At 44.8% G+C, this 21857-nt stretch overlaps 1 protein-coding gene across 1 annotated transcript in view; it reads left to right on the top strand.

The window, feature by feature from the left end:
* The first annotated feature begins 200 nt into the window (after positions 1-200).
* Positions 201-21857, top strand: part of TMEM72 (transmembrane protein 72) — a 64820-nt gene continuing 43163 nt past the window's right edge. Inside the window, exon 1 of the mRNA XM_063433989.1 lies at positions 201-483. Within this exon, the coding sequence (XP_063290059.1) occupies positions 414-483 (70 nt within the window). The 5' untranslated portion in view covers positions 201-413. The remainder of the gene's footprint in view (positions 484-21857) is intronic.

The raw sequence follows: 21857 nt of genomic DNA, 5'->3' as shown, positions 1-21857 counted from the left end.
CACAAAGACTAATCCCTACACCAAAAAAAAAGTGCACATAAAAAAATAATGAAAGTGTTAAACACAGAGCAGTTTAAGCCTTCAGCAACCATGGGTTTAGATGCTGTAATCAGATTTCTCCGCTCCATTCACTGAGGGCACCCTCCCTGCAGCTTGGTTGCAGGTAATTATTAAACTGAACAATGCCACCCACTAGCCCATGCACAGGGGGCCAGAGTCATGGAATGTAAAAGCAGGGAGGTGACAGGAGTTGCACTATCTGGATCCGTGTGGACAGAACCTGCTGCTACAGTTACATCCCCTCCAGCATCTTGTTTTCAAAACAATCAAAGAATCACAACTTTTCCAAGTCCAGGAGTGCAGTTTACGTGGTACTGAGATTCATGGCACAGTTTCCCTAATCCACAATTGCCATGAAGTGCCAGACAGGCTGGGTAGTGTTGGAGGGCATCTGCAGATTCCTGGGAGTTGGCACAGCTGCAGGTAAGTGCTGTTTTACCAATGCACCTGATAGCAAAGGACTTACCATTTATATGCCAAGCCATGTCTCAAGAGAACCATCATTTAACATGTTACCAAACCAAGGCCAGAAGATTGACACTTGATCATTGAAAATTCAAAATTAACTCAGTGTGAATTTAAAATTTAAGGTAAAAATGGCCGAACTCAAAAAATGATCTGAGTCAGCTCTTTAATTTGATATTTACTTTGAATTCTCACGTTAGTGAATGATCCTGTATGTATCCTTCTTCCTTAGCAGATAAAGAGGCCTGAGTTATGATAAGTCTGTTCTCTATAGCAGAGAGAAGTCTGCTTTGTGTTGCTGATTATACTTGTGTCCTGTGACTCGCTTTAGGTTTGCAGTACTGGATGTTAGTGATTCTTTGCTGTAAACCTTGCACTATGACTCTGCTGCAGTTTAATGGAAAAACTCCCTCCAATACTGAATGGGTAGGCTGGGATTGTCAATGTCATTTATTCTTATCTCCCAAGCACTTCTGTACACACATCCAATTGTTGCATTTTGTATGAAGTTGTAAAAGTGATCCACTTTACAACCCCTGCTAGTAACTAAATTACTCATTCAAGGTCAGATGTCATTGTGTCCATTGTGACTGAGAGTGTAGCAATTTTATCACTTAGTGTTTATTCACTAAACAGCCATATGCCGTGAATTAAAAAGCAAAGTGCAAAATGTAGGGTAAAAAAATTTTTTACCTGGAAACCCTCCTTGGAGCAATAATCCAAGTCTGATATAGTCACGGCTTGACTGATTTTCTCTCAATTTTGCAATGCAGTTTTCAATTCACTGCAATTTGGAGTTTAGTGAATAAACCACTATCTGGGTTTATAGTGCGAATTGTCGGACATTCTAATCGAATGTCAAATTTTAGGACACCACACTGGCAAACTGGAAACAAGGCAGACTTGGGACATTTTTCCAGTTTTGCTATTTTGCTCTAAAATTTAAAATGAACTTTTACTTCCTGAGAATTTGTACTCTAGTGTTTAAATGAAACCAGCATGTTTTCCTTCACCGAGTCCCTTTGCTGGAGAGGATTCCAGGCAGAGAGTGCTGTTGCTGCAATTCTAGTGCTGTTAATAGGGACACAGTCAGGACTTGACTTATTAATAGCATTGTGTGCTGCAGGTGGAAAAAAAGACAGACATGTTAAAAGGGAAAAGAAAGATCAGCCTTATACAGAGATTGAAACTTTTATTTCATGCATGAAATGGGATTAAAGGGATTATTTTTTTTTTTTTTTTTTTTTTTTTTTTAATTCTTTATTTTTGTTGTGCAGGGTGGTACATAGCATTGGCAAACGCCACAACAGCGTATTAAAAACATTATTTCACAAAAGCTTGGCAGTGGCTAGCGTGTATGCACAATTTTATGGTAATATAAACAAGCTTAATTACAGGCTTAACCTAGTCGAAGTTTTACTGCATTGTAATGTAGTTTGTGTGTATATTGGCGTTGTGTCGCTATATTCTACAGCAGTGGGGTAGATGCTGGAACTTACTAGTCTGCTGAGAAAACAAGACATTCGATTCAGAGCAACATATTAGCAGACATGTAGATTGGTAGTGAATTATAATAGGTGAATGAGTAAATCAGTTAGCTAAACTGGTACAGTACATCAATACCGGTGGCCTCTATGGCTACATTCCTTTAATCATATTAGCAATACGTGGGTTACCATAAGACATCCCTCGGTCGCCTCATTAAAGTGCAGACTGTCCTTGGGTCGAGCAGTGCGTCCCTATGGCCTATGCATATTGTTACATGCAGACAGATATAGGAGATGCATTTATCAAGTGGTAGGAAACCTTCCTCATGTGCCTACAGGTTTAAGCCTTATGTTATACAGGGGCTCATGATGTATGTACATGCTATGGGCAATCGTTATTCTAAACGGTAAGCTGTTTCTAAACGTTACATTTCAAGGGCTAACATTAGCAGTCTAAAAGAAAAGAGAAATGAAAAACTGGGAAGAAAATAACGTTGTTAACTGAGGTTCGTGGGAGTTCATTTGGGGCATATGGGGCTGGGTTACAGCGAGTACTATGCCTGGTAGTTAGATCAAGTCCCTGCCGGATCAGCCGATGCCGTGTTGGGGCTGAGACTGTGCCCCCTGCGTTGGTCGGTGTATTTGGTGCGATCTCCCCGGTGTGTGGAAGCCCTGCGTCCCTGGGTCTCGTTGGCGTGCGCTGGTCGGTGAGTCAGCTCTCCGGTTTGCAGCAGTGCTGAGGAGTGATAGATGTGAGCTTCGCTGGACGTTGGCTCTTGGGGCTGGTGGGTAGCTTGTGTGGGAGGCCTGCTTAGCAGTCGTGTTCTCTCGTGCGTGGGGGTCATTATGTTCGCCCATGCGATATGGCGCCGCTTCCCGCCCTTGGGCTCGATGGCGTTTGCGGGGTCTTGATGCTCTTCTGGGTTCTTGTAGTGGATGCCTGTAATGGCGCCTCCTGGTTACTGGACGGACCCACGTGGCCACTATTTTCATTGCCAGATGGCGAGCCATTCCTCGGTCGCACAGCATTGACCAAAAGCCTGCACAGAGTCGGTCGAAGTCCCCCAAGGGGTTCATGGCCGGCTGGGCCTGCGTGCTTCTCTGTTGGGGCTTTCGCTGGACGGCCATCTTAACTGCTTCCCAGTGACCCGATGCCTGCTGGCTCTGTACTGGCTTAGTGAGACAGTCCCCTCTGTGTCTTTGTCGTTGCGTCTTCAAGCTTTAGGTGCCGGGATAACCCTTTCCGGCGGGGGGGGGGAGGAAATAAGCCGGGGAGGCCTCCAGGTCAGTGGCTTCAGTCCCTTACTTTGGCTGGGTAAGCCTTTGGTAGGCCTCAGGCCTATCCCCGGGTAGGGGCCTCTGATTTCAGTCGGAATGCTTGGCTTCAATGTTAGGACTCCCCTCTCCGGGTCGCCCATCCGTCGATTTTAGTAAGATTTAGAAAGATTTTGCCCTGGTTTTGGCTATTTGAGAGCGTTTTTTCACGGAGCTCGTCTCCAGTGCGACCGCTCAGCATGGCCGCTTAGCTCCGCCCCTAAAGGGATTATTTTGCGACTATAGGTTCTCTTGTGTCCACCCCTTTTGTGTTAAAAAAATAAAAATAAAAAAAAGTTTAATAAAGACTAATCCCCACGTTTGCAGTGCTGGTACTCTGCTGCAACTGCCCTCTCTGGTGATGTCAGCATCCAAGATGACATCACCCGTAATCTTCTGTGATTCGTTGCATCTCATAGTGAACCAATGGATTGGGACCAGGCAGGCACAATAAAATGCTGCACTCCTTCAATCAAATGCTGTTGTTTTACTCAGTCTAAAGGAGGAAGCGCCTCTAGTGACTGTTAGGAAGACAGCCAACACTGAGGACTTAATTTCTAAAAACAAAAACCAAAAAAAAAAAAAACACTTTAATGTTGTACATTGCAGGGTTAAAAAGACAGGACTCCTACACCCAGATCACTGCATTGAGATGACGTGGTCTGGGTGACTATAATGGTCCTTTAACCATTACTCTGCCAGTAATCAGTTGTCATCCATTGCTCCTTTCTGTGCAAGTACATTGTATTTGGTGAAACAGGGTGTTGGTGATACATGTTCTAAGACAATGTTTATACAATAAACACCAAGTTGTATATAGATTTAATGATCTGAAGCATTAAGTCAAGAATAGTTGGTTTGAAAAAATTCTCCAACTCAACTGTTGTTATTCATCTGGTTTTCCCTGCTAATTACAATGTCTTGTTTACCAAAAATCTCCTTCAAAGGATGCTCCACTGCCCAAATAAAATAAATAAATCACTTCTATAAATTTCTATACCAGCCCCATAATGCATCGCCAGCATAGTGTGCAGATATGGAGCGGGGAAAAAAAAACCTTAAAACTGAAAACGATCACTCACACGTTAAAGAAAGCACTCACAGGGCTTCAAAATAAACAAAAGAGCGGATTTGTTGCAAGTAGACGTGTATTTGCATATAATCAATGTTTCAGTCCAACTACCTTGACATATTAAGGAAAGTTTCATAATTGGACTGAAATTGTGAATGTATGCTATTGCACAGCAGTAAAACAAATGTTGTTATCTTGATCAGTGCATCTCTATTGGGAGCGTTCAGCACCTCCAAGCAGAGCGTGGAAATGCTCAACATAGGTGCTGCACACTGTGCAGCACTGGACTAGGAAGCAGCTCTAGTGGGCGTCTGAGTGACTGTCACTAGAGATGTTCCTAGGCAGCAATATAACACTGCCTTTTTTCTGAAAAGGTAGCATTTACAGTGCTCAGCCTACAGGGACAGGCTACAGACACCAGAACCACTACATTAAACTGTAGTAGTTCTGGTGACTATAGTGTCACTTTAATAAGAAGTCTTTCTCTCACCAGTCAACTCTAAATTACAGGGAGAGCAGGAGACACAAGTGAAGATGCACTTTGTTTGTCTCTTTCTCCCCAAAGCCCCTTTCATGTGTCTCTTAGCCCACCCCAGCCCTTCTGTTAGCCTCTTTCCCAGGCACCTCTGTGTGTTTCTTTCTCCCCTTCCCCAGCTATTCTGTGAGTCTCTTTCCCAGGCCCCAGCACCTCTGTGTGGCTCTTTCCCCACAGCTCCCTATACCCCCTCCCAGCGCTCCATGTCTCCCTATACCCCCTCCCAGCCCTTCATGTGTCGCTATAGCACCCCGAGCCCTCCATGAGTCCCTATACCCCCTCCCAGTCCTTCATGTGTCCCTATACCCCATCCTCAGCCCTATGTGTCCCTAAAGCCCCCCAGCCCCCACGTGTCCCATTATAGCCTCCTCCCCACCCCTCATGTGTCCCTATAACCCCTCCCAGCCCTTCAAGTGACCTATACCCCCTCCCAGCCCCCTTGTGTCCCTATAGCCCCCAGCCCCCATGTGTCCCATTAAAGCTCCCTCCCCAGCCCTATGTGTCCCTATAGCCCCCAGGTTTTAATTTTAGCCCCATCCCCAGTCCCATCCCCATGTGTATCTATAGCCCCCCAGCCCCCATGTGTCCCATTATAGCCACCCCCCCCCCCAGGTGTCCCATTATAGCCCCCCCCCCTCCTCCCCCCGTACCGCGCAGGGGTGGGGGCCGGGGGTAGAACCGTAGGTCCCCCCCTCATTATTTTTATGGCCCCCACCCACTGCGCAGGGGTGGGGGCCGGGGGGAGGACAGTAGGTCCCCCCCCTCATTATTTTTATGGCCCCCACCCACCGCGCAGGGGTGGGGGGAGGACAGTAGGTCCCCCCTCATTATTTTTACGGCCCCCACCCACCGCGCAGGGGTGGGGGCGGGGGAGGACAGTAGGTCATCATCTGCCAAGGGGGAACAGTCCCTATTCTGCTCTGTGTCAGTGTGTATCAGGGATCCTTAGGATAGGTGTTAATCCATATCTGCCAAGTGACCCTATGTAGGAGGAATAGTCCCTATTCTGCTCTGTGTCAGTGTGTATCAGGGTCTCTGAGGACAGGTGTCAATCCATATGTCAAGGTGTCAATATGTCATTTTTCAGGTGTCAATCCATATCCATTGTGATTTAGGAATGTTAGGTCATTTCTGCCCTTTATGGATTAAAACCAGACTCTGCATCAACTGTGTAATTTTCCATGGGAGTTTTGCCATGGGTCCCCCTCCGGCATGCCACAGTCCAGGTGTTTGTCCCCTTGAAACAACTTTTCCATCACTTTTGTGGCCAGAAAGAGTCCCTGTGGGTTTTAAAATTCGCCTGCCCATTGAAGTCAATGGCGGTTCGCCTGGTTCGCCGGTTCACGAACGTTTGCGGAAGTTCCCGTTCGCGAACCGAAAATGTTGTGTTCGCGACATCACTAGCTGCCTTGCACCTTATCTACTACAGTGAGCTGCAGTGGTTGTGGTGCCTGGAGGGTCTCACTCTGTCTGCAGTTAGTAAATAGTTTTTTATTTATATAGTTAGAGTATTCAATTGTAGTCTGCTCCAAGAAAAAAGTGTGTGAACCTTTTAGAAATGACTGCATTTATGTCTATATTTGTCTTGCAATCTGGTTTGATGTACATCTAAGTTACAGTAATCAAAAAACCCATTGTTTTAACTTCACCTGGTCAATAGTTGAATGATATATTCAATAGGTACATGAATAATACAACAATGTTTATCAGTTAAAACAGATTGTGTTTGTAAATACTGTAACTTAGATGTACATCAACCCAGATTTTAATAGACCACTATAGTGCCAGGAAAACAAACTTGTTTTCCTGGCACTATAGTGTTAAATGTTCCCCTCCTCCCCCACCCTCATAGCCCCCCTCCTGCCAGGCTCTAGGGGGAGGAAGGGGTTAAAGGCTTACCTTTCTCCAGCGTCGGGCTCCCTCGGCACTGGGGACTCTCCTCCCTCTTCCGCCGAATGCTCATGTGCGGCAAGAGCCGCGTGCCCATTCAGTCAGTCCATAGGAAAGCATTCTCAATGCTTTCCTATGGACGCTGGCGTCTTCTCACTGTGAAAATCACAGTGAGAAGAGCCTCTAGCGGCTGTCAATGAGACAGCCACTAGAGGCTGGTTTAAAACTAATGTAAACATAGCAGTTTCCCTGAACCTGCTATGTTTACAGCAAGCAAGGTTAACCCTAGATGGACCTGGCACCCAGACCACATCATTGAGCTGAAGTGGTCTGGGTGCCTATAATGGTCCTTTAAGACAAATTTATACATAAGTGCAGTCATTTCTTGGAAAAACTATGTGAAACCCTAGGCTAATGACTTTAACAAAAGCTAATTAGAGTTGGGAATTGGCAAACCTGTTGTCCAATTAATGAAACAATATTGGAAGTGTGGGTTAGAACTACTTTGACTGACTTATAAAAAGCACTAAAACATTTTGAGTTTGCTAATCACAAAAAGCATCTGGTGACGTTTACAAAAAAGAGATCCCTTGAGACCTGTGATCAAGAATTGTTATACTACATAAAGCTGAAAGGGTTACAAATGTATCTCAAAGAGCTTAGATATTTATCTGTCCACTGTTACTAGATGAGATGACATGTTATGACCAATTCGTAGAAAACCAACTAATTCAAAAGGGGTTACATACTTTTTCTTGCCACTGTATGTGGAAAAGGATTGCTCTGTCACTTTCTAAAAGTATTATTGTTCCATTTATTTTGTGCAAGTGTTAAATAATTGTATTTATACAAGATCTTTTGTTTCTTTAAAATCAGGCAATAGTGCATTACTTAAAGTATTATTACTGGTGGTTTTAAGTGGAATAACTGAAATATATGCCAAACGTTTGGTTAATTTCTGTGACCTGATGAATAAAGAACTGTTCCTTTTCCATATTTTTTTGCTGTGAGAAATTTCTCACACACACACACTCGGTTTACTGCATAAGAATATACCCAGCGACTAAAAATGCTACCCCCCCCTCCCCCCCCCCCCCAGATTTGTGGGGTCCTACGCCCATGCATGGAAGGTACAACGTTAACAATTAAGCAGTAATATTGTAGAGGAGAGAAGTAAAAAGAGAAACTAAAAAATAGAAGAATAAAATAAAATAAGTGGTGCTTATTCTTATACCTATATTGTGTTTGGTCAGTACTAAGGACATAATGTTAGAGACATCGTCAAAATGCATATGTCCTGAAAATGAACCTTTTGCAAATTGGAAGCTAAACACAGATTAGTGAAATCACCATATATGATAATGCTAGCACTACCTTTCGGTGTGTTATGTGACAAATTACACATTTGCCATATTTTGTAACATTTGTATTTCTCTGACGGTATAGTCACTGACTGTGTGTATGGCAAGGAAGCACAGTGCACACCAGTAGACTGATTTACCCCTCCCAACAACATACGGTTATATATAATGTACGGCCCAGGCCCTGGAGATATAGCATGATCAGTGCTAAATTATTTATCCCACTAATAGCCACATCATACTGCAACCAGATGTTCTCATTATAATTTAAAGATTCACTGGAGAGGGATCAGCAAAACTTCACACTGATATCTCTGTGTACCAAGAGAGACCAGAAAATCCTCATACTATCACTCTCATTGTGACTGAGCACTGTGTAACTAATCCTTAACCAGCTCAAGGGACTAACTGAGCTCTGCAGCAATAACTATTCCTCACCACTCTGAATGAAGGATAGGAAGAGCAGTCAGTCAGTTAAATGTAGAGCAAATGCATTTCTTTATCTTTATACAAGGGAGGATGAATGAATAATAATTTGCCTGACTTTGTAATCTATTAAGTCTTTACCACACCTCAAACTATGAGTGGACTACAATTCCCATGCACATTTGCAGGCCACATGTTAAAGGACCACTATAGGCGCCCAGACCACTTCAGCTCAATGAAGTGGTCTGGGTGCCAGGTCCCTCTAGTTTTAACCCTGCAGCTGAAAATATAGCAGTTTCAGAGAAAATGCAGCTCTGTACCAGACTGGGTCCTTCTGTCACTTTGTCTCCCTCCTTCAACTCAGATACCTCAGAATCAGCATAGCAGTCGTTATAGCCCTTATCCCCATACATTAGTCGAACCTTAGACAGGGCCGGATTAAGAGCCAATTGGGCCTCATGGTGTCAATTATGATGGGCCTAATTTCAGAATCTTATCAACAGAAATCACTAAAACAGCCATATCTCCAAATATCATGGATCTGGTGCAGGTGGTACTGGTGGATTAGCGTTTCTGTAAATTTTCCTCACCCACATGCGTCTCCATTTACAGCCCATGCAAACTGTCTGTCTTGATTTTCAGTATTTTATAAACCTTGTGTGTACCAGTATTGCTTATTATAATGATGCTATTGCCAATTCCATAAGGGACGGATGTTTTCCCCCTGTTTTTATTATTATTTTATTGTTTTTGGTTATTATTTTTTTTATTTGTTGTTTTAACTTTTTCTTAATGGGTGTTCATTTATTTATGTTATCTTGATAAACGTTGATTATTATTATTGTTTCCTTTCTTAAAATTGCAAAACTAAACATTTGACGAGGTGGTGCTGGAGGAAACTCGCAGGATGCATTTATATGAATACTCATACACTAGGCTAATCTCTCGCTTTAATCTCTCAATTAAACCCATATCCCCAACACTGGTGTCCTGTGAAGCAGGACATTGGTGGGCAGGGTAAAAGGAGGTGGACCAATGATGCCAATCACGTCAATGGCCCTGGCCAAACAATTGGAAGACCAGCCTGGCATGAATGCATGCAATGCTGCCTGCCATTCACACAGGCTGACCACCTAAAACCGCACTATGCAGACAACGTTGTTTTAACTGCTGCTAGGGAATCTGAGGCTCAAAACTCCCTTCCCCAAAGCAGTACTCTCACACCCCATATATACCTGGGTAGCTCGCTCACTCAGTTATCATCTGTCCAAAGAGCGTCCAGATTGGAGGTACTTTGCCCAAGACCTCTAAAGGTCCATCAGGTCACAGCCATCCACCAATCCAGCACAAAGTTCCATACAGTTTTCCTGTTGCTCTTGTTCAGATTTGAGGCAGTCTACAAGCCCCCAGCAAGACAACACCCCAACTCCAGGGTATTCCCAGATGCCTCCTCACCTCAGGCATCCTTCGCAAAGAAAACTGAAATTGATCATTGATGCCTGAGTGACATCTGATCAAATATTTACCAGATCACGGCACAGTTCTGATACGGTGAATAGCACCACAGAGTCATAGGGTATCTCCCAGTCAGTCACTCGGTGGACGAATAGCCATGAATCACTGGCTGCATAATTCCTAATCCAGTCTTGCATAGCCAATTCATTGTACGTGCATAAACATCTCAATATCCACACTAACTGTCTGTAATCGGTGGCTTTGCACTGCCTCTCGCAGAATCACCTCATAGGACTAATAAAGATTGAAAGGTAAAGAATATCACAAATAGATCTATTTTCCTGTGTAAAATAAAATGTCATTTTAAATCTGATCTAACTTTATTAACTTTGCTTCACAGTGCTGCCCATGGCAGGAAGGAATAGAGTAAGACTTTCACTCATACCCCTCTTTGCCTTTCAGTGAGCCTAGACTCTGACTCCCACTCTTTTTTATTATTAGGGGAATACAATAAGAATTGTATGAGAATCAGTTTCTAAGCAACTCCAAAATTATTTGGAAGGTACTGAGCACCATTTCTCACCAGTTCATATCTGGATGGAGACGGTTTTAAAGGTGTTTTTTCTTCTCATTTTAGGGCAGGCTTCCCCAAACTCCGGCCCTCCAGATGTTGCTGAACTACAACTCCCATGATTCTATGAATTAAATAGATAGCCTGAGAATCATGGGAGTTGTAGTTCAGCAACGTCTGGAGGGCCGGCGTTTGGGGAAGCCTGTTTTAGGGGTTGATCTTTGATTAAATTTCTGCTATTATATTTACTTTTTGGAATGTAGCACATTTCCACCACCTGATTGAATCCAAATATGCTACCATAACTTTACTTGAATTACACCTAACAAGGGTATAAACTTTTTGTTTTGTTTAATTTCGTTTTTATTAGTTTTTCAATTTGAATCATCAAAACAAGGGGTACAGAAGAGATACGGGTACGCAAAGTGATTGAACATAGTGGGGTTCCACATATTTATACATAGTCATTAAAATAGACAAGCAATATCGGCTGCTGAACCCTGTTGGACAGTTATCGTGATTGAAAGTTACGATGAGGTAAGGAAGGGGTAGGGAGAGAGAACTTCGGTAGGGGGGTTAGGTGTGAGGAAAGGTGGTGATAAGGTGGGGTATACTGTTGCTATTACTTAACAATAATGTTTAGGGTTCTCCTACTGTTGTGGTAAGATCTTTTATACCTGTTTATGCTGCACTCCTAGTACTTTAGCCGTTGATGGTTGTAGGTGATGTCCCTGTGGGGGGGTGCCTTCCAATAATTAAGCCACGGTTCCCAGGTTTTGGAGTATTTGTCCCTTTTGCCCTGGGTCGACCAATGTATTTCCTCCAGTTCTCTGGTCCTTTCTACCCGCTGGACCCACTGTTCCCTTGAGGGCGCATTAGTTTGTCGCCAGTGTATAGGAATCAGGGCATTGGCCTCCCCTAGGAGAATGTTCAGAAGTTGCTGTTTATATGGCTCTATCGGGGACCGGGGCCACCCTAGCAGTATTTGGGAGGGAGATAATCGTGTTCCCAGTGAAAATAGTTTCTTAATGTCGGAAAGGATCTGGGTCCAAAACGGGACTATATTCTCACATCCCCACCATATATGTTCCATATCCCCTTGTGCTGCTTCACATCTCCAGCATTGGTCACTAATCGTGGGCCAGAAAGTGTGGAGTAGAGCAGGTGTTCTGTACCATCTAGTAACCCTTTTATATAAAGTCTCTTTACGGCTATGCTCAATGGCGTTTTCATTCCTGAGCTCATAATGTGTGACCAGTCAGTAGTTGTCATGTGTATGTGAAGTTCCTTCATCCATTTACGTTGGAAGGAATGAGTAGGTAGGTCTCCAGGGTCAGATTGAAGGAGGCGGTATATGGCTGATAGGGGACGCTTAGTTTTGTTTTCCCATGTGCATAAGAGTTCAAATGGTGTTTTAGCTCTATTGTTCCATTTCGGGAGAACCGAGTGGGACAGGAATTGGGTAAGTTGGGCCCTGGCCATGGCGTCCAGTAGTGTCTGTCGGCGGTCAGGCTCGGGGTATGTCCTTAATTTGGGTGGGTTGTCCGCCATCAGGATTGCGGCCACTTTGGGGTATGAGTTTCCAGTGACTCGGGCCAGCGCGGCGCTGCCGTTGCCGTTTTGAAAGTCTGGGTTATGTGCTAGAGGGAAGAACGGGGACAGCCCAGGTGACAGACCCCATTCCTCTCTGTGCCTCCTCAAAGTTCTAAGTGTGTTGTGGATAATTGGGTGGCTTGTTGGAGAGAGTTTTGTGAGCTGGCACGTTTACCAGGGCAGAATGTGGAAGGGCATTGTCGCAAAGCTCTGTTCTAGCTTGTACCAGGCTTTTGGTGTGTCTACAGTTGCCCATTCCTTAACTCGCATGAGTAGGACCGCTACATAATATTTATACATGTGGGGTAATCCCAGCCCACCCGTCCCTAGTGTAGATGTCAGTATGGAGTATGCTAATCTCGCAGGTTTGTGTCCCCATGTGTAATTCGTAAGTACGGATCTCATGCACCTGAAAAATTCACCTGGGAGGGGGATAGGCAGGGCCTGGAACAAGTACAGAACTTTCGGTAGTATCATCATTTTTATTATGTTGACACGCCCCATTAAGGAGAAGTGGGGTAGGTCCCATTTTTTAAGGTCTTGGTCTATAGTCTCTATAAGAGTTGGGAAGTTCTGCTTGTATAGGCCATTGATTGATGGGGTTAGGTGGATTCCTAGGTATGTCAGGCTTTTTTGTGACCAGGCGAAATTGTGTCCCGGATCTGTGTCTGCAATATCGGTGGTGTGGAGATCCCAAGGATCTCGCATTTTTCAGTGTTGATTTTAAAATTCGATAGCTTACCAAACGCTTCTATTTCCGTCTGTACATGGGTGAGCGTTTGGAGGGGGTCCGTAATGGAGAAAAGCACGTCATCCGCAAATGCAGAGACCTTCACCTCTCCCCCTGGATTGCGGTATCCCCTGATTTTGGGGTTGTTGCGGACTGCACTCAGGAATGGTTCTATCGCCAGGACAAATAGCAGGGGTGAAAGTGGGCATCCCTGTCGGGTGCCATTATTTATGTGGAAAGGTACGGACAGTTGTCCGTTTACTCTAACAGTGTTTGTATCCAGTTTCTCATCCTCGGGCCTAGTCCTAGTTGTTCCAGGACTCCGAACAGGTACATCCAGTCCACCCTATCGAAGGCTTTTTCTGTGTCTATGCCTAGTAGTATTGTTGGAGTGGCAGTTGTGTTAGCTCCGTGAATGATACTCATTATTCTCAAGGTATTGTCCCTAGCCTCGCGGCCCGGCACAAAACCAGCCTGATCAGGGTGAATCAGGGTCGGCAGTAGGGGTTTAATACGGTTAGCAATTAGTTTAGCTATCAATTTAAGGTCTAGGTTAATAAGGGAAATGGGTCTGTAGCTGCCGCATGCCTCAGGATCCTTCCCAGGTTTGGGAATGATGGTGATGGATGCGCGCAGCTTTGGGGGAGGGAGAGATGTGTCCCGTCCTAGCCCATTCAACATCTTAATGAAATGCTGTCCCAAATCTTCTGTTAGGGATTGATAGTATCTGGCTGTCAGGCCGTCTGGGCCGGGGCTTTTGCCCTTTGGCATTGTTTTAATTGCGTAAGATAGCTCTTCTAGGGAGAATGGTTCATCCAGGGTCAGGGCTGACTCCGCTGGGATTGTGTGGGGGAGATTGGCCTTTAGGTATTCTCGTAGTTCGGGAGGTGGACCTTCAGGAGGTGGGAGATTGTAGAGATTATGGTAAAATTTGTTAAAGGCATCTTCTATGTCATTTGTGGTGTTGCATTGTTTTCCCCGACTATCTTTTATTGAGGCTATAAAGGATTTCTGGTGTTTAGACTTCAGTGCCCGTGCTAGCAGTTTCCCGCTTTTATTACCATGTGCATAGAAAGAGCATCTCGTTAGTTGGGTTGCCCTGTATGCGTGGAGGGATAGAAGGGATCTAAGTTCTATTCTGAAATCTGTTAGTTTATGAAAAAATTCTGGTGTGGGATTCTGTTTGTGCAGTGTTTCCTGCTGTGTGTCACCCCTGTAATGCGTTTCTTGAATAAATATAATGTCAGCCCTCTGTCTATTGATTTCTTGTGCTAGCATACTGCGTTTTTCAGGGGTATTGAGGCCCCTCACATTAAGGGACATTAGTTTAATTTGTGCCATCATAGTAGAGTAGTCGGTAGTACTGCTTTACATGAAGGAGTAGCCTCATGGTTAGGTAGGCAACAGTTATAGGGATTGTGAAGGGAAGGGGTAACTGAAAACTATTTACATATAGACGGTGTTTCGACCTCGTATTTACAAGGAGTTGGCGCTACACTTGAGGGAGATTCAGTAGTGTCCCCAAGTAGATACCTAAGCGCCTCTCTGTGGGGGAGGGTGGAGCTCAATCTGTTGTGACAGGGCCCGATAGGGGGATAGGAGATATTTGGGACGTGCATAGGATATGTCATAAGATCCCCTAAGGGGGTCTAAACCTAGTCCCTTGAAGTGCTCCCAGATCTGGGCTCCTCTGGGGCCCCTTTAGTGTAACTTTAGTTCTTACTGTATAGATATGGAGCCGTAGTGGCCCGGTTAGCATAAATAATATGGATGATTGGCGGCTAAACGAACAATGATAAATGCGGCTGAATAAAACATTAACATTTATATCCCAGAAACCTGGTACGATTCTAGTAATCGTAATGTTATAAAAAAGGATATGTTAGCATTTCAATCGTTGGTTTCAGGCTTCTCTGTCTCTAGTTGTACTGGAGGTCTCAGACCCAACTAGAGGTTGGCGCCTTCGTTTTCTCTGCGTTCTCTGCCATTTGGGTTTTTGCTGCATCGGTGCCGCCAAGGGATTAGATAGGCCAGTCCAGTCTTCTATGGCGACGTGGGGTAGGCCCAGTGCCTGCTGAAAGTCGGAGACATCAGTTGGAGTGGTTATGGTATGAGTCCCATTCGGGGTCGTAACTGAGAGTGCGAACGGAAAGTTCCATCTAAATTTGAGCTGCCTCTCGAGCAGGGCTGTGGTAATCGTCTTGAGCGCCCGTCTTGCTTGTAGGGTAGAGGGCGAGAAGTCCTGGAAAATGGTCACTGAGGTCCCTTCAAACTGTAGGGCTTTGTTCTGGCGGCCTTATGAAAAATTTCCTCTTTCAGGGGGAAATTATGAATGCGCATTATAAAGTTGCGTGGCTTATCTTTCGCCAATTGTTTGGGCCGCGCCGCTCTGTGGGCCCTGTCAAACTGTATCGCTGTGTCAGTTGGCCTGGCGAGGATTTGATTAAAAAGGGTAGTCAGTACCTTAATAGGGTTTTCTGTGGTGCCCCCCTCACCCTCAGGTTGTTCCTTCTCCCTCTGTTGTCCAGGTCATCTAATTTTCTTTGAAGGTAAGTTATGTCCTCTGTGTGCAGGGTTTGTGTGGTGTGGCATTCAGACCATAAGCGATCAGAGGCTTCTTCAGATTCTTCCAGGGCTTGCACCCTAGTTCCCAGGTGCTGGATGTCTGCGTGTACGGCCTGCAGTTTCTCACCAAAGGTGGTCTCAAGCCTCTGGAACATTTTTCGAGGGCAGTTGGTGAAGCAGTGCCCTGATGTCTGTGTCGTCCACAAAGCCCTCTGATGGTGTCGGGCTGGGTGGCTGGCTGCCGCGTGTAGTGATCGCGGGCGCCATTTTGTTTGACTGGTGCAGCTCCGCTTGTTCTGTGAAGAACCTCCGCAAAGATGATTTTGCAGGCGAATTGTCTGCTGCTGGGGGGCTCCCGGTGGTGTTACGGAGCTTCTTGGTCGCCATTGCCGCTTAAATTGACCGGGGTTGCTTATTTACTCCTATTTGGAACAGAGCTCCTCTATTCTGCTGCCAGTCTCGTCGGAGTCCTAGCCACGCCCGGTATAAACTTTTTAACGATTCAGGGCTTCAAGCTTTACTAATATATGCATCTTGTCCAAGACCTTTTCAGCAACTAGAAGGGTTAAATAGATAAAACAGAACATTTTAAGTAGAAGTAGAAAACCGAGATGCTGATCCTTTAATCCTGTGGTTTGAACTCTGCAAATTCATTACTCAAAGCAGGACAAAAGCTCAGAATGGAGATTATTCTCCCTGGTGTGTGTTGGTTTAGCAGGTGGCATTAGTGTCCTGGCTACGTCCGGCAATGTACATACTCTGCATAACTCAGGATCGGACGCTTTCATTTGTCAAGGGTCTCTGCTCTTTGTTTTGATGGTCCGTTGAGTTTTTCCCACATTTAACCATTTGTGATGGATGGATGAAACAAACAAGCTGTAATAAAGAAAATGAAAATCGATATAACATATTGGATAGGATTTACAGAGGGACTTATAAAAGTCCTTTAAGACATCTCATGGCTATATTTAAAATGTGTTCAAACATTAAAAAAAACATGTGATGATGATATCTAAGTTGAAGCAATGTAGCTGGACAGCAAAGTGATGAAGGTCTCAATATGATATTTGTTTTTGCAACAAATGTTCAGACGACACTGTCAGGCCGTACTTATCTTTTCTCAACCGCTTCCTCTTTCCTGCTCTTTCTTTTTCCATTTTTCGTCAAAGTAGGAACTACTTTTTCTTAAGTATTTTTCCTACACCTGACACTTCTAGACACTGGGTAGAGCTACTGCCATCTAGAAATGTCACCCCAGCTACAGGGTATCGACCCTGCATCCATACACCTCAATTCTGTACTTTCTCACCCCTCCAGGTGGTGTATATTTATGTATTCCTCATTCTTCGGTCCTCTACCAGTTGCCTTGGAGTCTGAGGGTTCTGTGCAGTATCTTGTACAACGATCTCAGATGTCCCAATCTGATGAAGAGACTACTCCAACTTGGGGATCACAGCTCTGAATGCTCCTATAACAATTGGAACTGCTATTGCCTTTCTGAATCCCTTCTAACTCCTCTTTCAGTCCTTGATATTTGTCCACTTTAACTTCACAAACAATATATATATCATACAAGATCAGCTCACTCACTCATTCACTAAACAGCAATTTCAAAGCTCACTGACTGCAATAGTTTGGTGTTTTTAACACCCAACCTAGGCAAATATAATGGGTATATGATCATATATTGCATAAGCTTGCCACAATACCAATAAATAGTGATGTCCCGAACGGTTCACTGGCGAATAGTTCCTGGCGAACATAGGTGGGCGAACACATGTGCGGTTCGGTCTGCCCCCTATTCGTCATCATTGAGTAAACTTTGACCCTATGCCTCACGGTCAGCAGACACATTCCAGCAAATTAGCAGCAGACCCTCCCTTCCAGACCCTCCCACCTCCTGTACAGCATCCACTTTAGATTCATTCTGAAGCTGCATTCTTAGATAGAGGAGGGAAAGTGTAGCTGCTGCTCATTTGATAGGGAAATTGATAGCTAGGCTCAGGTATTCAGTGTCCTCTACAGTCCTGAAGGACTCATCTGATCTCTGCTGTAAGGACAGCACCCCAAAAAGCCATTTTTAGGGCTAGAACATCAGTCTGCTTTTTTTTTTCCTGTGTAATGTAATTGCAGTTGCCTGCCTGCCAGCTTCAGTGTCAGGCTCACAGTGTGCTCACTTGCCCAGTGCCACCACTCAAATCTGGTGTCACAATAGCTTAAGCTTGCATTTAAAAACCCCAAAAATGTTTTCACTGTAATAGATTGAATAGCAGTTAGTTGTCTGCAAGCGTCTGGGTGTCAGGCCTTCAGCGTGTACTCTGCCAACCTCTGCAAGTGCACTTTGCCACTCATATCTGGTGTCACTATAGCGTGCCTTTAAAAAGAAAAAAAAAGTTTTTCACTGTAAGCTAATATCAGTCCGTGTCCTTAAAGCGGGTGTCAGGCCTTCAGCGTGTACTCTGACAACCTCTGCAAGTGCACTTTGCCACTCATATCTGGTGTCACTATAGCGTGCCTTTAAAAAGAAAAAAAGTTTTTTACTGTAAGCTAATAGCAGTCAGTGTCCTTAAAGCGGGTGTCAGGCCTTCAGCATGTACTCTGCCAACCTCTGCAAGTGCACTTTGCCACTCATATCTGGTGTCACTATAGCGTGCCTTTGAAAAGAAAAAAAGTTTTTCACTGTAAGCTAATAGCAGTCAGTGTCCTTTAAGCGGGTGTCAGGCCTTCAGCGTGTACTCTGCCAACCTCTGCAAGTGCACATTGCCACTCATATCTGGTGTTACGGTAGCGTGCATTTAAAACCAAAAAACTTTTTCCACTGTTATAGATTGAATAGCAGTTAGTTGTCTTCAAGCGGGTGTCAGGCCTACAGCGTGTACTCTGCCAACCTCTGCCAGTGCACATTGCCACTCATATCTGGTCTCACTGTAGCTTGCACGCATAGTCCCACTCATCCAAAAAAAAATAACAGGCAGAGGCAGGCCACCCCGCAGGGGCCATCGTGCCCTAGAATAATGCCCAGTTTTCGGAGGCCACGTACCCTGAACTTGAAACGTTCTGAGGACATAGTTGACTGGCTAACACAGGACACCCAATCTTCTACAGCTTCCGCTCGGAACCTTGACGCACCACAGTGGCGTAGCGTGGGTTGTCAGCACCCGGGGCAAGGCAAGTAATTTGCGCCCCCTAACCCGTGGATTTTTAGACACACACTAACAGACACACACACACACACACTAACAGACACACACACACACTAACAGACACACACACACACTAACAGACACGCACACACACACACATACACTAACAGACACACACACACACACATACACTAACAGACACACACACACACACACACTAACAGACACACACACACACACTAACAGACACGCACACTAACAGACACGCACACTAACAGACACACACACTAACAGACATACATACACACACACACTAACAGACTCACATTTTTAACACATATTTTCACATATTTTCAAACTCACATTTTTAACATTTTTTTGTTTTAAATGTAACCCCCCCCCAGCATCCTTACCTTTGGAAATGCTGGGGGGGGGGGGGGTTTCTCTTCCTCCCTGGTGGTCCAGTGGCTGCTGGGCGGGCGGCATTGGCGGGCGGCAGGCTGGCGAGGGAGCACTTCCCCTGAGCTGTCTGCTCAGCTCCCTCGCGCGTCGCAGAGTGAGGCTGGGAGCCGGAATATGACTCTGCGGCGCGCGAGGGAGCTGAGCAGACAGCTCAGAGGAAGTGCTCCCTCGCCGGCCGCCCACCAATGCCGCCCGCCCAGCCTAGCAGCCCGCCGGCATGTCTGTTAGCCGCAAGGCAAAAAAAGCCGCCCCCAAATGCCGCCCAAGGCAAATGCCTTGTTTGCCTTGCGGCTAATACGCCCCTGGCAACCCCCCAGATGTTGCGCCCGGTGCGGCCGGCCCCCCCTGCACCCCTCACGCTACGCCCTGACGCACTATCCTCCTCCAGCTTAGCTTCGGGCACCTCTCAAAATACCACTCACCCACCTGCCGCCACCACCAACACTAGCACCACAGCCACTTCACTTGGTATGTCAGAGGAGTTATTTACACATCCGTTTGAAGAAAGGAGTGATGCGCAACCATTATTGCCAGAGGATTAAAAATTGCTCTATGAAATGTTTCACCCTGTACTATGGTTTAACATTCGAAGTATGAGGCAAAAAACTTAAAATCATGAGTGGCATTTGTGATCATGTTTACCAACCTGTACACCCTGAATACCTTTGTTGCACTTAAAGAATAGTTTAAGGGCAAGGAAGTAGAACAATGGTGAGAACGAGCAGTCCTGGTGGGTTCCATTTTTAATAGGAGAAAAAGAAAAAAAAGAGCAAGCCTCTGATTTTGCATTTAAATGCTTCCCTTACTGATAAGGTAATTTTTGTCCTTGCTGTCCCCATTCTTATCTCTATTAGAAATGAGATATATAATAGAAGAATTAACAATAAATCCCCACTATTCTGATTTTATTATATTTTTATTTATAAAGTGCCAGCAAATTCACAAACCTGCTCAAACAAAAATATTTACAAATAAATTATGACTAATTTAGGTGAAAGGAACCATAAGCGTCATGAGTTACAGTACTGCCTGTGTATCCCGAAGTTGAGATGGATTGTCTGATCTACAACCAGCATCTTATAAAAACCTACATGACACTAGCTAAAATAAGGTAAGAAGGAAAAAATGTGAGAGCAAGCAATGGAATGAGAAGTATTGTAAGAGAAGACAGAAAGAGATTTCAGATGAACGAGAAATAACACTGTACAGATAGGAAATTGGGCTCAGAGCTCACGAGCCATAACAAATGAGCAGGGCCAGTTTTACATGACAGGTGCCTGTAAGCACAGAATTCTAAGATGCCTTACTGCTCAAGTAAAAAATAACTGCTTTTTAACTTTTGCAAATAAAGCAGATTAAATATAAAATGCTACACTGTGATAGAAAAAAAAACAATTATTGGAACGAAATCCAGAGAAGGATTGAGATTCCCCAGCGCCCTGCGGATGTTACCATTTTGGGAGCTGCATCGTATTTCATGTAGGATGTGGCTAGGCAAATTCAAAGTTCCAGGGCCCTGTCTCACCCATGGGCTCAACATGACTGCCTAAGGTCACCTAATTGTTCTCCCTGCTCTGCTGAAATTAGCAAGGCAGCAATATTCACAGAATAAATACAGAAATATGCATAGAAAACAGTCATTGAATTTTAGTTTAGTAGAAACTGTGACAATATAGATCTTACTTCAGTTGAACTCAGTGGTGCTGGTTACCCCTAGTAGCATAATGCCATTTTTCACCCTCATACTGCTAGACACCAGGAACACTTTATACTCAAACATATCTGTGACGGACCGCCTGGCACCCTGACCGGGTACCTCTGTCAGTCGATGCTCCTAGTGCTCACTGAGGACTCAAAGCACTCCACCAGACACGATCAGCACTGCAGTCCCCACGTCCAGCGTTACAGCTTGGCTGGGAACTTGCCGTCCTCCACCTACCCTGGAACCAAGACCGGGATCCAGCTTCCAATGGGTGAACCTCTCCTACTCCAGAGAGCGTAGCAGGAACAGCTCTTAAAAGAGCTAGTGATTATAATTCCAGTGGAGTATAGTGATATAGCAATCCCCAGGGTAGGTACAGCCTTTCCCCCCACACATGAGATGAGAATCTATGTTGAGGGTAAAACAGGAACTCAATTTTAAGGGAGGCACACTGGCCTTTAATGCACCCAGGTGGACCTTGTTGGGCACAGGGACACAAAGTTAACAAACCAATAAAAACAGAGTTATACAGTGAGACACTCCCATACAGTATACACAATCCCTCCCCTCATCCTGGGAGATAATTAAGGCAGATAATGTATTAACGTAATTATCCCCAGGCAGAAAAAAAACATATTTTTTATAAAGTCTCATAAGTACCCAAAAACATATGATAGCCCTGATCTGGGTGAACAACATATCCAAAAATCACCCAGATCAGAGCAGGGGTTCCGGAATTCCCTGGAAGTCTCTTTTTGACCTACTGCATGCATGGTTTCATGCCCAAAATAGTTCCATAGAATTAGGCTGTGCAGCTGGTCTATTTCAAACAGTGGAAGTAACGTTCAAATAGTCCAACGGAGCCATTTGTGCACAGAGTTAGTGAGTGTATCTCGTTCGGTAGATTATTTCTGCCGTCGAGTGTCCAATTTTAGTTCCATGCGCTCAACGACAAAACACCGCTGGACGCGTTCGACTAAAAAAGATGGTCCCCACCACGTGTTCGACTTTACGAATGGCGACCAC

Source organism: Pelobates fuscus, chromosome 10 (genome assembly GCF_036172605.1).
Source record: "Pelobates fuscus isolate aPelFus1 chromosome 10, aPelFus1.pri, whole genome shotgun sequence".
Classification (NCBI taxonomy): domain Eukaryota; kingdom Metazoa; phylum Chordata; class Amphibia; order Anura; family Pelobatidae; genus Pelobates; species Pelobates fuscus.
Note: the sequence above shows the minus strand (reverse complement) of the source record. Positions and strands in the feature narration are given on the sequence as shown.